Raw genomic sequence first — 17,172 nt, forward strand, 5'->3', positions numbered from 1 at the left:
GGTCAGGACAGCAAGCACGAGCAACGAGGGGGGCAAGACAGCAAGCACAAGCAACGAGGGGGGGGCAGGACAGCAAGCACAAGCAACGAGGGGGCAGGACAGCAAGCACAAGCAACGAGGGAGCAAGACAGCAAGCACGAGCAATGAGGGGGCAGGACAGCAAGCACAAGCAACGAGGGGGGGGGCAGGACAGCAAGCACAAACAACTAGGGGGGGGGGGGCAGGACAGCAAGCACAAACAACGAGGGGGGCAGGACAGCAAGCACAAGCAACAAGGAGGGGCAGGACAGCAAGAACAAGCAACGAGGGGGGCAGGAGAGCAAGCACAAGCAGCAAGGGGGGGCAGGAGAGCAAGCACAAGCAACGAGGGGGCAGGACAGCAAGCACAAGCAACGAGGGGGGCCAGACAGCAAGCACAAGCAACGAGGGGGGCAGGTGAGCAAGCACGGGCAACGAGGGTCAGGACAACAAGCACGAGCAACGAGGGGGCAGGACAGCAAGCACTCACCGAAGGACTCGGCAGCTTCTCGACTTCTTGCGGCGGCAGTCAGACAAAAATGGCGTCACAAAAGCGGCACCATTTTCGCATTCGGGGCGTGGTTTTTGCAGTTGAGTGATGGATGACGTCACGGCGAGAAAACTGCAAAAAACACGCCCCCGAATCTGAAAAAGATGGGGCTTGAACGGAGTGACGCCCCCTCTCCTCCAATGGCTGGCCTCCGTTTAGGAAGCCAGCCAATGGAGAAGAGGGGCGGGTTCAAGCCCCACTCTAGGAGACATTAAATCTCTGAGCCAAACTGCGCAAGCGCAGCCTACGGTCAGAGACCTAAAAAGGTACATGTTGTAAAAAAAAAAAACACAGTACGTGCTAGGTACTACAGTGATATTGCTTAAACTGCTTAAATAGATATATAGAAATTATAAAAAACATTTATATACCTATTTCTTCTTGAAGAAAATGGTAAATAAGTTGGGAAAAACAATAAAACCTACTATTTACCTATGTTCAGGGCCCTAAGCCACAACACACCAAAAGTGTACAAAAATGATTATGGCTGTCTTTTTAAATTTGAAAAGGCAGAAATTAGCCAATTATTCACTGGCTTGTCCTTACCGTATACCACAATATACTAATAACTTACTACAGTATACTGTGGCACAATATAACGTATGGGGACACATTTTGGATACTGTCGAATAACCCTTGCGCTATGCATAGTGTCGCAAGGGTAACGCAATACTTAAAGTAAGCCACACTGCAACGTCTTGCGATGCTTGGTACATCGACAGAAACGCAGAGCACTCTGCACACCATATCTACAATCCTCCAAAATGTTAACTACATCCTTACCCCAATACTTTGTGTGACACTACACTGTACACCACTCTGATGTACTCCACTGCAGTGTACTCCACTGTAAGCAACTTCACTGTACGCTACTCCACTATACGCTACTCTACTATACACCACTCCAGTGTACGCTATTCGATTCTACTTTATTCTCTTGGACAACACTGCACTCTCTGCCACTCTACTAAATGCTATTCCATTCTATCCCACTCCTCTGTACTGCACTGCAGTATTCCCCACACCACTGTACGCAACCTCCACTGTTCACACTACACTGGACGCCAGTCTAGTGTATGCCACTCCACTGTACGCCACCCCACTCTGCGCTATTCCACTGTATGGCACTCCACTGTACACGCTGAAATCTATGCCAAACCACTCTATAACATTCCATTCTACGCTATTCCATTGGATGCCACTCCATTATATGTTACTCCAGTTTATCTCACTGCACTGTACGCCACTCCATTCTACGTCACTCCACTGTATGACACATCAGTGTATGCTATTTCACTTTGTGGCAATCAACTTTTTACACAACACTATATGCTATTAGACTGTATGGTATTACACCCTACGCTAATCCAGTATATTGTACTCCACTGGATGGTATTCCACCTCACGTTACTATAGTGTATGCCACGGCACTCTATGCCGTTCTACTATACAACACTGACCTCCACTTTCTAGGACTCCTTTCGATAAAATTATACTGCACTTTAAGGTGCTCTACAAGACTCTACTTCACTCTGTCAATATACACTCCACTGTCTAACTCTACAGTCCAATCTTAGGCTGTAAATCTATTTACAAAACACTATTCCACTAAACAACACTTTTCATTGCTCTACGATACAGCACTCTACTCTACTAAATGAGAAAACACTCCAATTTATTAGAGTTTACTCGCTTATACGCTACGTAACTATACTATAATCCACTCCACTCTACTGTACAACACACTAATATACTGTATTATTCTTTACTTCACACTATGTTACTCAACTTCACTGAACTCTACTGTATGAGACTTTACCTCGTTGTATGTCTCCGTCCAACCATCCACTCTACAACACACTACCGTACTCTATGCAACTCCAGTGTACAGCACTCTACTACACTGTTTCCCATTCTACCCCACTATCTTCTACTACAGCACACTCAATTCCATTATACAGTACTCAACTCTGTGATACTCAACTGTACGACGCTCTCCTTCATTTTACTGTACAACACTCAATGAGACCTTAATAAATAACACACAATACTACAATTTGAAACACATTTTCGTTAAAAACATTTAAATTTCATGAAAAAACAAAGGTTAGGGATAAGTCATAGTTAGGAAAAACTATATTTAGTCTTTCTATAGAAACCTACAACAAACTTAGCAACACAAACATTAGAAATTCTAAAGTTATAGTTATAACATAAACTTAGAATTTACACACTACATTCAAAATACTACAAATCGCACAGTGTTACTTATAACCTACATTTTAACTTAACACACCACCTTCAAATTACTATAAGTTGCACACCTCTGTACACAGTGTTTTCAGCTCACTCGCCATACTAAATTAACTATAACCTATGCCTTCTCAATGCACTTGCGTATGACATCACTTATACCATGTCAAATCATAGCTTTCATAGCAACACTTATGACATCTCAATTGAGGTGATTCCTCAGAACACAGTGCATGGTTGAGTCGCGAGTTATAGTTCATGTAGTATGGCGAGTGAGGTGAGAAAGAACCCTGTGTACTCGGTGCACCACTTATAGTAATTGGAAGGTGGTGTGTACATTCTAAATTTAAGCTATAACTTTGGACTTTCTAATGTTTGTGTTGTTTAAGTATGGTTTCTATGGAAAGAAATGACGTACTAACTATAGCTTATCCCTAACAGCTGTTTTTTCATGGAATAATATTTATGGTGAGCACTCTTCTGCTGCAGATGCCTTTATTGAAGATTAGGAGCATCAACAGATACTTCCTCTACCTGAAATGAGCGTTTTCTCGCCTAAAGCACTCTGCCTTCAAGAATACGGTGGTGTAGAAATAGTTGACAACACAAAATGAAACATTGGACAACTTGAATGAACTAACAATAAAGGAAGAATGATTCACAAACTGCTGATACTCTGGAGACTCCTTGCGACACTGTGTAAATGTAAATGTATAGGCATTTATATAGCGCACTACTTACCCGGAGGGTCCCAAGGCTCTTCGACCGCTGTGAAACCCTTCCTGGCTTCCCTGAGAGATGGTCCCTTAATGGGTATCTCCAGGGTGAGACCAGGCATCCCCGGCGGTCTGGTGGGGCCGTTAGTGAAGATGAGGCAAGCTAATGCCCAGAGTTGCCGAGTGTGGTCGCTGATCAGAGTGGGCACCGAGGCGAGAGAATTATCGAGTCCGCTGACCCTGGTCCAGAAACCTGCCGCGCCGGGAATCGAACCCTGGTCCCGGGCCGGGTTCTGCTCTCGGGTCTGCCGCCTCTAACCAGTGAGCCACACTACCTCACACACTGTGAGCCGTCGTTTTGGACACAAGAATTGTTTGGCTGCCCTGCATTGGTTGCAAGGCTTGATCTGGTTCGTTTACTCTAAACTAAATCAACCTGGTTTTGGTCTATAGAGTTACAGATATCCTTTGCACATCCTGACACCTAGTGCTTGGATCGGAAAAGTGTAGGTGGGTCTGTAATGAGACTTCCCATGGCTCCAACCAGATCTTCACGGTTCCTTACGCTTCGGCACAATTTTTAGCTCACACCTGTCTCAAAGCAGGGAAAACAAATTAAAAGCAGCAGCCTTGTGGACTCCTGCAGTTTTTTGTTACTTAGTGTAGTGATCAGCCCGGTATTCGGTCGTTTGACAGTGCACAAATTGTTTGGATGGTTTTGGGCTTCATGGTGTTCCTTATCAGTGCAAGGCAGTGGATTCGTAGCTATCAACGGCAATTACATTTGGGAAGATAAAATGTTTTCTGTCATGTGCAAGGACACAAACCAGGAAAGTCCCATTTCTCAGTTGGCAATAGCTAAACGAATTGTACATCTGGTTATATCATCAGTGTGGAGGAAAACAACTCTATGTAAGACCGAGAGCTTGTTGTACAGGCTCAAGTAACCTTGGTCGCATTTACAGCAAATAATCCATTGCAGAACCTAACATAACCTGTATTTTGTAAGGCGCACCTTCACTCCTTGGGGCATCTTGGCGCCTAATAACAGATGTTATGTGCAGGACAGCTACATGGAATTCTGAACATGCATTTATATGTGATTAGGATATCGTCATTCAAGCACGTATAGAGTCATATGTGGACCGCGCTGTACATAAAACATATTTAGGACTGTCCTAACTTCCTGTCCCAGCCTCAGTATAACACAATGCTTGTTGCTATATGCACAGAACGTGAATCTATACCAGGATAATTCTGGAAAAGAACCCAGCTACTTACTTGTAGCAAGTGTTTTGAATCTTGAATAGTTGTAGATTCACATGAGAGCCACCCAAGAGTTTAAAACTCCTAACGATTTATACATACCAGACAGGGCCAAAATATGTCCAACAATATTTTTGTGAACGGGTCGATTTCGAGATGTAGTAAATGTAATACTCCAACTACATTCCAGCCACTCCCTTTCTCGATTCTAAAAAAAAAAAAAAGCGTTTAGGAAAAACTAACCTTTTGTGCCCAAATCTTTAGCTATGGCGATGCAAGCTATTCAACAGTTGTTACGAATGAGTAACTTGTTTCTTCCTGTTGCATCAGTTGAAACCGCAAATAGAGCATGCATTGCCGTTTGTAGTCTTGTGACAATGATGTAATATTTGTGTTTCCATAGGGCCCACTCCCATGAACTTATAGTAAACAGAAGGGAAAATCAGAGAGGAGTGGGAAAGTTAAGGAGTTGGAGATGTTTCTGATTTAATGTATAGTTTGAAATGAACAGTTATGCATCGTACAGATCATGAACCCATGGTCGCGTTGTTTAAGAGGCCTTTCAGTTACAGCAAGCACACCCCATTCCTCTCGTTAGTGTTTGAAAGACCCTGCCTCCATCCATAAAAGACCTTTCCCCCTTTGTGCAGGCAGCACACCCATCTTCTGCTTTCCATGAGCATTGTAACATCCGATCCTTCGGTGCTGCAGGAACTGCTACCTTCTCTCCTTCAGCATGAATGCCCCAGGGCTTGCCTCTTTCCTCGCGTGACTGTGGTGTACCAGAGGCCTTTTCCTCCTGTCCATGGCCTAGAGTTTAGCAGAAACCCTAGTTTACGTTCTCTCCCCATGACTGGAGGTGCATCCTGTTGCCTTTTGGCACTCACTGCCTTTTTTGCTCCTTTGTCTGGATTGGGACATTTCAAGGCATTAGTAGGCCAGTGAATATGCAGACCACCTATTAAAAGCTCAGTAAAAGTAAGTTTTGGATGGCGACTGCAGGATAGGTTGATAAGCCTGCTATTTTTTTGTACTTCATTTCTTACAAACCAGCCATATGAACATCTGACAATGTTTAAAAACATCTTCTTGGCCTTCCATGGAAATCTCTCTTTATCAGTGGGTACACAGCCTGGACCACTTCAACTTGAAGTTGAGAGTTGGGAGTTGGAAGTGGTTTAACTGCACCTTTTGAAACTGTGATAGAAATGTACATGTACATCTTTAAGCCTTTTAACAAACTGTGGTACCTTGTTCTGAACAACTCGGCGTTTTCCTGTGCCTTCATCACACTGGGCACAGGTGTGTTCCTTGTGTGAATTAAATCCTTAATTAAGGGCACCCTCCACTCTTTTATTGTCGTCGATTGGGGTGGCGCCATAGGAAACACATATGACAACCCAGCATAGAGTGAATGTTTTTCCATTGTGCAATAGGCCCTGTGCTTCTCACTTCCTTTATCAGCACTAACCTCGTCGCACTCAACTCTGCCTCTGCCTACGGCCTCCATGCGTGCCCTGTCTTCCTTCATCACATGTCCATCTTCTGGCTGTCTTTACGTCTTTCAAATCTTTCTAGTCTGTGGCTATCGCTAACCTTCTGCTTTACTTCCTTATGCCATGATTGGCACAAATCCCCCTCATTTCTGCCTCCAGCCGCTCAGGAGTGGCATACTGAAGAATGACTTCCTGCTCTCTCCTTTGTCAACAGAAGAGTGGTTCATTATTGCCAGCTTTGGTCTGCTCAGCGCGCTTACTCTCTGCTACATGATCATCAAGGCCATGGCTGGCCTGAATGCCCCTGAGTAAGTATTTATGCATTTATCATAGTTGTGTTTAGCTCCTTCATGCCACCTTTCACCCACTTCAGAGACCCTTTTGGGTGTACACATTTAGTAGAGATTGACCAGGACAATGGCCATTATGGTATCTTCCTTGATATTCGTGAAATACAATACAACCTCCACCTATGTGCAGAATCACTAAACACTTTACAGAGGTAAACACTACCTCTTTTTAAGGGTGCTTTTCTACAACAGTTTTCTCTTCTTCGACATACAAGTCAATTATAAAGGAAAAAAAGTGATTGTGAAAGGTTTAGAACTTTAAATCCTTCAAAAAGTTTATTTTAAAAAGGAAAAGATTGAAATAACTGAGGTGGTAGTCAGTCTCACTGAAATTACACATTGCACTGTCACTTTAAGGTACTCTGGCTCCCCCCTTGCCCCAGAATGCTATGTACAGACTACAGTAAGAAAGTTTCTAGAGTCCCTCAACATTGAGCTCTGTACTTTTGACCCTTTTCTGACTAACAATGCATTTGATATCACAGTTAGCTGTGCTATGCAACATTGTTTGTCAACTCTTTTTGCTTCTTCCTCTCAAAACATTATTTTTGGTGAGGAGTGCATGGGAAAGTTATGCTGTGTCGTTTCTCATGATTTGTTTTATGTACAAGGGATTTTGGAATCACGATTGAAAAGAAAAAACAAAGAAGTCACAATCTAATGTTTTGTAAAAAATCCTTGTACTTTTTTTAGTAATGGGTGCAGCAGAGCATCATGTCACATTTCCGTCTATTCAGTTTCTGTTCAGTTTCATCAGTCTTTATTTCGATTATAAAACCATAAAAGACATACTATCAAAAAATAAGCGGATACAAACTTTGGTAACATAATAAATGAGCGATACCAAATATACACAAAACTAGATCGACACAATAAATTATTTAAAAAGAGCATTAAATCATTAATTCACAACACTGATGACTTTTAAACATCTAATTAAAATGTTATGGGATAAAATCTCCGCCCAATTAAAATTCATGGAGGGAGCGGAAGGAATAAAACCAAGAGACCTACACTCCAGGGAAGGGACTACCCAGGTCTTATCAAGAATCAAAACCCCCCACTCGACGCACAACAACATAGTAGACAAGGCTATCACACGTCACACTACAAATCTATTCCAAAGAGAACAAGTCCGGATGATAAGCCCTTGATTTTATTTGCCCATATCACCCATGCCCAGCTCAAGAATTTTGCCATGGCAATGACGATAGGTTCTTGTGTGCAGGTCTGTAGAATCCTCAGAACATCTGCAGCATATCTCGTACCTAAGTTGGAACAAATGGGTTTAAGCCATTTCATCCTTGGTGGCTTATAAGCTGGGCATACAAATAAAATATGGGCAACGGATTCTGACTGGGCAAAAAAAGCAGACGTTGGCTTAAGCCATTTACTAGAAATAACTCTGGTAGGAAGTGAGCCTACCCTAAACTGGTGGTAAAACTTCCTATCCAAAGGTTTTGAAATGGCGTCCCAATATTGTTCAAAGCCAACCTCGTGTTTAATTGACAAAAAATCCCTTGTCAAGGTAGGCCTGGTGGTAGAGGAAAACCGCTTGGATCTCACCATGTCCATATAGGCTGCTTTAAGCTTTTTTTTTGGTCGGAGGGGGTACGTTTCTGGGTTCTCCCACAATGTACCCATCCCCATATCTATCAAGGTATTTTTTATGTGCCTAAGCCACTTGATCTTGCTTAGCCACCCAACCCCCTACAGTCCAATAGGGAATTGGCATACAAGGACAGCTCAGGGGTGGCCCACAGCCTTCTCCACAGTGCTATTGGCCTAAATCGGGCAAGGTCCTCATTGCTAAAACATCCCAGATCCAAAAACAGAGAAACCAAGAGGGTGGATTGCGGCAGGCCTATAGGTGCCCACATAAATTTGTTTTGGGCAGTGATTATAGCTGTGATGTCTTCATGGCCCCACAATTTTGCGCCATATAGAATTACGCTTGTGACCTTAGAGTTATATATTTTAAGAGCGGGAGCTAGGGGTTTAGTAAAGGAAAGACTGTGCTCTTTGAAAAGAGCACCCGCCAACTACGCGTGTTTCAGGGCAAGCACTTCGATTTGGGGCTTGCATTGCAATTTTCTGTTTAAGGCTTCCCCCAGGTAGGTGAATACAACAGTCTGCTCTAGAAAAACGCTATTTGTGTGGACCTTGCCCCTCATAACCTTTTGAGAGTGGAGCCCCATAAACTTTCTTATCCACGTTGACTACCAGCTCATGGTCACGGTAAAACTCCTCAAATCGGGACAGGGCTACCTGTAGACCAGATGAAGTCTTAGATAGAATCAAGGTGTTGTCCGTGAACTTGAGTAGCGGGGTTTTCAGGCCCCCAAAAGTTGGAGCATCGGTAGGGCATGTGGAATAATACTGTACCACCCTGTCGATAAATAAGGAAAACCGAGTAGGGGCAAGGACACAACCCTGGTGCACACCCTTAGTCACCGGGAATCGGTCTGTAACATCTCCATGTGTGCCCCATCGGACCTGGGCATAGTTATGATCATGCAATTTAACTGTCATAGCTAGCAGCTCCGTCGGCATCCCCACCTCCAAGAAGGCTCTCCACATTTGTTTCGAGGGACAAGGTCAAATGCAGACTTCAAGTCGATTAAGGCCGCATATAGCGTTCCCCCACCTACAGTAACAACCCGCAAAAATAAAATCACAAATCTGAGTACTTGGTCGATTGTGCTGTTATGGGGTCAAAACCCTGCCTGCGTAGGTGATATGTTAAATTCCTCTATCCACTGCTGCATTTGGCTCTGTACTAGCCTCTCAACTGTTTTCTGGGTAGAGTCTATGAGGCTAATGGGCCTATAGTTACGGGGTAATGCACGGTCCCCCTTTTTATGCACCGGAATTATAACTACACCACACCAGACTAGGTATCAGGAAGACTTCCACCACTACCAATGGCATTTGCAAGGTAGGTAATATAGATCACCCAATTGTCTTTGTCATGGGCAAATAAGACCGCAGGAACACAGTCGAGGCCTGGGGCCCTTCCACTCTGGGCCAGAGAAAGGACTGTTGCAACCTCCGTCTAGTTAAATATTAGGGTGGGTATCAGTGTGGAGATCTTAAAAACTTCCAGGTTATTAGTGGGCGAGGAGAATTGGGCCTTAAAAAGCAGGACCTCAGATCATATGCCTTCCTCTACCTTATTATGGATGTTTAATGAGCTTGGGGCCCTAATTATCATAATAAGGGGGTCATGGCCGCTTTCTGTGTGTTTCTGGACCTTCATGTCGAGAAGGGAATGCCATGATTCGATATTAATCAATACGGCTACTCCTCCACCCATTATTAAATGCATGTGTACCTTCCCTATCTCATTGAGACCTCCCATTAACCTCTTGCACGCCCCTTTCAAAGCATAGGCCCTTGAGTTGCAAGGCAGCTTCTGTCCATTTTTTTATAGGGCATAGATCTAGGGACGGAATGTGCCACTGCAATCCTCATCGGAGCTTGAATTACCGTCCTCCTGATCAAGCGGTTCAAAGGTGCAATAAAAATCCCCCAAGATATTCAAATTACACCCAGCCCTCTGGCTCTCTATGAAGCTGTCTAGAAGTGCAACTATGTCCGAACGCCTCCCTCCAGGTTGCCCCTGGCATAGATATTAATTATCAATGTGTCCCGGTCATGGTCAGTCCAGACATAATGGTATTACGGCTATGTACGATCAATAGGCACCATCTCATACCCGCGCCCCTGTTGCTGTCTCACTCAGCAAGTGGGGCCACCTATGGGTCTACCTTTCTGACCCCGTTGGGCATGTTTGAATTTTTTTTTTAAAACCCGGTTGGTAAACCGGGCCAGTAGCCCAAGTTTCCTGAAAAGCCAAGAGGTCAAACTGATCTATGAACCCCACCCAATCGCAGGAAGATGTTTTCTGCTGAAGCCCTGCTATGTTCCAGGAGCCCACTGTCATAACAGACATGACCTGTCCTTGGCGCAGGCTTCCACAAGGGGAGTGAGGGGGAGGGACTATATTGCCCACCTGCACTTCAAGACCATAATAGTAGTTGGATATGGCTGGAACTGCTAAGTGGACATCGCCCAAGTCATCCCACCCTTCCGTTCTATGTTTCCCTGGCGGGAGGCAAACTCCTCCGAGTTGGCTTAGATTGTTGCGTAAGCCATCCTCCTCTGACATGTCAACCAGAGTTCTTATTGGAAAATACGGAGGCATGCATATGGGGGAGCAATTACCAGCAGTCTCAGACTCCCTGGACAAGGAGGACCCAGATGGGGCCAAACAGTTGGGCTCGATCAGTCAGTCAATGTCTTCTAAGGAGGTGAGGACATCAAAACGATTGTTAAGGGGAACAGGGTAAACAGGATGACCAGGTGTTTGAGGAAACGCGCTCCTTCCAACCATACAGGGAGCATTGTCGGGTCAGTAGAAGTAACCCAAGGGGAGAACAGAGATGTTGTCCCTAACATCAAGATCCCCAGCTCTCTCTAAAATTTGACGAACTAAGCCAGGATACCGGAAACTTAATACCACACAATCACCCCTAAGTGAATTTACGGACTTCCCTACCCAGGGTATTCTGCGGGCCATTTTCAATTAATTAAATAATCGATTATTGATCCCCGTCCTTGTACTCAATAGATGGAGAGCCTTATTTCTCAACGTTGACCAATCCTCATTTGCCTGAGGGGCGAGCCATGGAACATTACCTAAAACTACAGTGTAAGGGATTGCTTCCGGTGGTAGATGTAAGTAATTAGAGGCACACTGAGCACCTTAGGTGCGTGATCGATTGGGAGAACCTGTGTGTGTTTCTCTCATATCTTGCTGCTGTCCCTGGGTACTGATGCTTCCCTGGATCGAGGGTACACAAGGTTCTGATGGGTACATCTGCCAGGGGATTCCTCACCTTATGTATATCCCCTGCGCCAGCAGCATTCAGAATTTTTTTGTAGCTCTCAACGCCCACGAGGACGATGTCGTAGAACCATGGCTCCGCTCGTGAATCGGCTGACGTCACTGGAGCCATAAAAGAGCGTCGTCGTTGTGATGACGTTCATTCCCTTTTTTCCGCGCCGTCGACGCTAGCGGTTTTTCTAGGACTCTCTCCGTAGTTTCGCTTGATACTTTGTGTTTCTGGCTGTATTCCTGTGCTTCTTCTGATTTCCTTTCAAGGATGTCGTCGAGGAAGTCCGGGTTCAAGCCTTGCAGGGAGTGCGGAGGACATACGTCCATTACTGATCCACATGAAGACTGCGCTTGGTGTCTGTCATCAGATCACGACGTCGAGGGATGTGCCTGTTGTAGGAAAATGAATCCGAAGGCTTTGAAAGAAAGAGAAGAGAAGCGAAGCTCTTCATGGCAAAAATAAAGAAAAAAGAGGAAGAAGAAGGTCGAGGTCTCTCTCCAGGTCGAGGTCGGGCTCGAGATCGACGTCGGGGAAATGCTTCAAGAGCCAAGAAACGTATAAAGAAGAAGAGGCACTCTTCGAAACGTCATTCTGATAGGGAGGCGGCGCCGAAGTTGGCTTCCACAGTCCATCGACGCCGTAAGGACTTCGTGTCTCCTTCTCCCTCGAATCCAGCTTCTCCCTTGAATCCAGCTTCTCCTTCGAATCCAGCTTCTCCGGAGAAACCGGCTTCACCTGCAGTTTCTCCTGTTCGATCTCCGACGCTGGTTCCATCACTGACTTCGGTACATTCTCCGGCTCCGGTAGAAGAGGTTCCAGTGCCGGATGAACAGGCGAATCCATTGGATCCGCTGTCGGCTGACCCAAACACGGTAACGCCTGCATTGGAGTCTGTCCCTGGGGCTTATCCTCCTTTTCCAAGCCCGGGTCATGTTCCTTTGCATTATCTAAATGCGATGTATGGCGTATTCCATAAGTCTATGTACCCCTCTGGAGCACCTTTGGGTTCTATAGGTCCATTAGCATTTAATTTGGGAGTTCCTCAGGCCTATGCCCAGGCTCCGTTCATGCCATTCCTTCCGGCGGCACCGTCTTGGCTTTTTCCGGCGCCGAGGACGTCGACGCCGTTTCCATCCTCTCCGGCGTCGTCAGCTCAACCTCAATCAGTGCAGGCTGTGCCGACGGATCCGTGTACGACGCCGGCTCCAGGTCCTTCGGAGTTGGTCTCGACTCCACTGGGGTCAGTGCCTAGAATAAGATATAGGAGAGAAGCTCAGAGAGTTTTGGAGGAGCAGAGATTTCGTTTGGAGGAAATGGAGGAAGGTGAGGTTGAGGACTCTAATGACTGTTTTATGGCGTTAAAAGAGGTAAGTGGCCTTGATATGTCTCCTGAGTGGGAGCTTTCTCCTGTTTCGGATGCTCCACCAAAGGATGTTGCCCCCTACCATACAGTAATTAAAAAGGCAGCAGAACTTTTGGACCTTCAGCTTCCTTCTGTTGAATTTAAATCGAATATACTGACTGAAGTTCTCCACTCTCCTACTTCTGTTGTAGAACCTCTGCTACCATTTAATGAGGCAATTACCGATCCTGTATTGGCGGTCTGGCGCAAACCATTCTTGGCTCCAGCAGTTAACAAAACAATTGCCAGGTGATATAGGGTGGCTCCAGGGGATCCAGAATTTTTATTATCACACCCTTCTCCTGAGAGTCTAGTAGTCGAGGCAGCCTGTTCAAAGAAGTTTTCGGGTGAGTTTCCACAGGTTCCAGCGGAGAGAGAGTCAAAAAAGCTTGACCAGTCCGCTAAGAAGGTGTTTTCTCCGGCTAGCATGGCCCTTAAGTCAACTAATGCCACCTTGTCTTATGGGTTGGTATATCCATGCCCTTATGGACTCTGCAAAACAGCTTTCCCCAAAATTGTCCGAAGATGACAGGAAAAATTTTAATGAGGTGTTACAGGACACTCAAGCAGCTGCTCGTCAGGTGATTCAGAGTGGTTTGGACACGGCGGACTCTGTCGTCAGGATCATGGGATCTTCTGTGGCTACAAGAAGAAGTGCCTGGCTTAGATATTCGGAGTTCTCCCCAGATGTACAGGCAACACTTTTGGACCTATTTTTCGATGGCTCTGGTCTTTTTGGCAAGAAAGCAGTTTCAACGTTTAGGAGGTATAGAGGTTTTGGGAGATCGTCCTTTCGCTCCTACAAACAACCCCAGCAGCAGCTGAATACCTTGTATAGATCCTACAAGGGCAAGAATAGAGGTCACCCACGAGGTCGTTAGCCCTCCTCCTCCTCCTCCTCCTCTACTTCCCCTCCTATTACCACAGCAAAGCAGCCCTAGATCCGCCATTCAGGATCATGTCGGTCCTGTAGGGGGTTGGCTTGCTTGTTTTCTGCAAGATTGAGTTCTCAATCTTGTGGAGAATGGGTATGTTCTTCACTTTTGGGAATTCCCTCCAAATTACCCTCCTTGCCAAGGGATTTGCTTAGAGGACCACCTTCTTCTCCTGCAGGAGGAAGTCCTAACATTACTGAAAAAAGGTGCGATAGAGGTGGTTCTGGAGCAGGAAAGGGGTCAAGGTTGCTACTCCCGGTATTTCCCAAAACCCAAAAAGGATGGCAGGTTAGGTCCAATCCTGGATCTTAGGATCTTGAACCTTTTTCTGAAGCAGGAAAAGTTCAAGACGCTCACCCTTGCGCAGGTTCTCCAAGCGCTGCAACAGGAGGATTGTATGGTGTTGATCGACTTGCAGGACGTGTATTTTCATATCCCGATCCTGAAGTCGCACAGGAAGTATCTCCGTTTCACAGTAGGGTCGCAACATTATCAGTTTGCGGTCCTTCCATTTGGTCTTACTACTGCACCTCGAGTCTTCACCAAGGTGGTGGCAGTGGTGGCAGCCCATATCAGAAGGTCGGGGATTTCGGTTTTCCGCTATCTGGATGACTGGCTGATCAAAGCAGGGTCGCCGGAGAAGGTGTGTCATCATCTGCAAGTGACAACGCAGCTGTTGTACAGATTGTATTTTTTCTTCGATAAACGTGCCCAAGTCTCGCCTAGTGCCCTCTCAGCGCAACCTGTTTATAGGGGCGGTACTGGACACTACTGTCTGTCGAGCATTCCCTCCTCCTCAAAGGATTCTCGACATTCGGGAAATGATTCCTTTGTTTTACAATGGAGCGGTCGTTCCAGTCCTGAAGGTCCTTCACCTGCTCGGTCTTTTTGCTTCGTGCATTCTGTTGGTCAGTCATGCACACTGGCACATGAGGGCGCTCCAGTGGTGCCTCCGCAGGCAGTGGTATCAGCACAACGGAGATCCCAGGGAGTCTGTGTGGATCTCCAGAGAAGCTGCAGTGGATCTATCTTGGTGGAGCGTGGAAGGCAATCTGTCTCAAGGGAAGCCCTTCCATCTACCTCCATCGGTGGCCACAGTGATTATGGATGCATCCAATCTAGGGTAGGGTGCTCATCTGGGGGACCTGGAGATCAAGGGTCTTTGGTCTCTAGAGGAAGGGTCAACCTTCTGGAGTTACGGGAGACACGTTTGGCCCTCAAGGCCTTTCTCCCTTCCCTTGGCGGTCAGTCGGTTCAAGTCCTAACGGACAACACTACTGCAATGTTGTATGTCAACCAACATGGAGGAGTAGGGTCACATTGTCTTTGCAGAGAGGCTCTGTGTCTCTGGTCCTGAGTTCAGGACCATCAGATTTGTCTGATGGCAAATCATCTGGCCGGAGTTCTAAACGTGCGGGCAGACAGTCTCAGTCGGCAATTCTCAGCCAACCACAAGTGGAGGCTTCATCCGGAGGTGGTTAGTCACGTCTTCCGGACGTGGGGAACTCCTCGGGTGGACCTGTTTGCCACTCACGAGAACGCTCACTGCCCGTCATTCTGCAGTCTCCAGTATCTGATGCAGGGAGCTTCGGGGCACGCGTTCCAGTTGAGTTGGGACTCACAACTCCTTTACGCGTTTCCTCCAAACCCTTGATTCCTCGAGTTCTGAGGAAGATTAGTCAAGACCGGGCCCAAGTCATATTGATCGCCCTGGATTGGCCAAGAAGGGTGTTGTATACAGATCTTCTCCACCTTTACTTGTGCCCTCTGCTCCGTCTCCCTCTCAGGGCAGACCTCCTCTCACAGTAGCAGGGGCAGGGGCAGGTTCTACACCCCCACCTCCAGACCTTACACCTTCATGCCTGGACATTGAACGGGGTAACCTGAATTCTTTTTCTCTTCTGACGTGGTGGACATTATTTTTTCCGCCAGACGTCTCTCCACCAAGTCTATTTATTCATATAGGTGGTCCAAATGTGTTCATTGGTGTGGGGAGAAGTCTATTGACCCTTTAAGCACTTGCTTATCTGACATTCTTCAGTTTGCTCTGTCTCTGGCCCAGCAGGGCTTTGCTGTGGCTACCGTGAAAGGTATTTATCGGCTTTTTGGCGTTCCTTTGCTTGCCAGACCAGCCATCCTTGTTTAAATCACCCATTGTGTTATGATTCATTAAGGGTCTTACCAACAAATATCCGCCCACTCATTTTATTGTGCCTCAATGGGACTTAAATTTTGTCTTAACCTACTTGATGGGTTCTCCCTTCGAGCTCTTACACAAGTGTCCCTTGAGGTTATTGTCGTTAAAAACTGTGTTTCTTGTTGCCATTACCTCGGCAAGTAAGGGTAAGGGTAAGTGAGCTTCAAGCTCTGAGTTCAAAACCACCATTCTTGACTATTAATGCTGATAGAATGGTTCTCAGGACAAGGGATGCTTTTCTGCCTTATGTGCTAACTCATTTCCATCTGGGACAGTCCATTACTATTCCTTCCTTCTATCCTCCCCCTCACCCTTCCAAGTCGGAGGAGCGGCTTCACCGCTTGGACCCTAAGAGGGCGGTGAGTTTTTACCTTGATAGAACTAAAGACTATTGTGTGGATGACCAGCTCTTCGTGGGCTTTGCTGGCTGCAGGAATGACAGAGCGGTGCACAAGCGCACACTTTCCTGATTGTCTTGTGCATCAAGATTTGTTACTCTTTGGCCGGTAAGAAACCTCCAGAGGGTTTAAGAGCTCATTCTACCAGGGCAAAGTCTTCTACATTTGCCTTATCTAGAGGTGTTCCTGTTGAGGACATTTGTAGAGCGAAAACTTGGGCCTCCCGCCACACTTTCGCGAAGCATTACTGCTTAGATTCCGAAGTGAGGAAGGACGGTCACTTTGCGCGTTCTGTCCTTCAAGATTTTCTGGTATAAAACGGTGGACACCCTCCTCCGGGACTGGGGACTGCTGTGGGACTCTATTCACAAGGTGAGGAATCCAATGGCAGATGTGTCCATCAGAAGAACAAGTTACTTACCTTCGGTAACGCTTTTTTATGGCGGCTACAGTATCTGCCTGTGGATTCCTCACTGACCCAGCCTCCTCCCCGTTGTCCACCCTTGTATACCTACAATGTTGATATTGTCTAGTTTATTTTCAATAAAAGTGTTTTACAGCATTCTTTTCACACTGTGTGTGTTGGTTGAACCACACTGTGTGTGTTGGTTGAACCCTGTGTACTATGTATACTATGTATATTTATGTTGGTCCGTCCGTGTGCCTCGAAGGAAGGGAAAAAAAGGGCGG

The 17,172-nt window shown here is 46.1% G+C and overlaps 1 protein-coding gene across 8 annotated transcripts in view; it reads left to right on the top strand.

The window, feature by feature from the left end:
• The window catches only part of RNF130 (ring finger protein 130), an 839,118-nt gene that overhangs the window by 727,069 nt on the left and 94,877 nt on the right, over positions 1-17,172 (top strand). For 4 of the 8 annotated variants that reach the window (XR_015297545.1, XR_015297544.1, XM_086931328.1 and 1 more), the window contains exon 8: positions 6,514-6,607. The exons of the other annotated variants lie outside the window; for them this stretch is intronic. Coding sequence is in view for 2 of the 4 variants with exons in the window: in XM_086931328.1 (XP_086787454.1) it covers positions 6,514-6,607 (94 nt within the window). In the remaining 2 variants the exon portion in view is untranslated. The remainder of the gene's footprint in view (positions 1-6,513; positions 6,608-17,172) is intronic. 8 annotated transcript variants of the gene reach the window in all.

Source organism: Lissotriton vulgaris, chromosome 7 (assembly GCF_964263255.1).
Source record: "Lissotriton vulgaris chromosome 7, aLisVul1.2, whole genome shotgun sequence".
NCBI lineage: Eukaryota > Metazoa > Chordata > Amphibia > Caudata > Salamandridae > Lissotriton > Lissotriton vulgaris.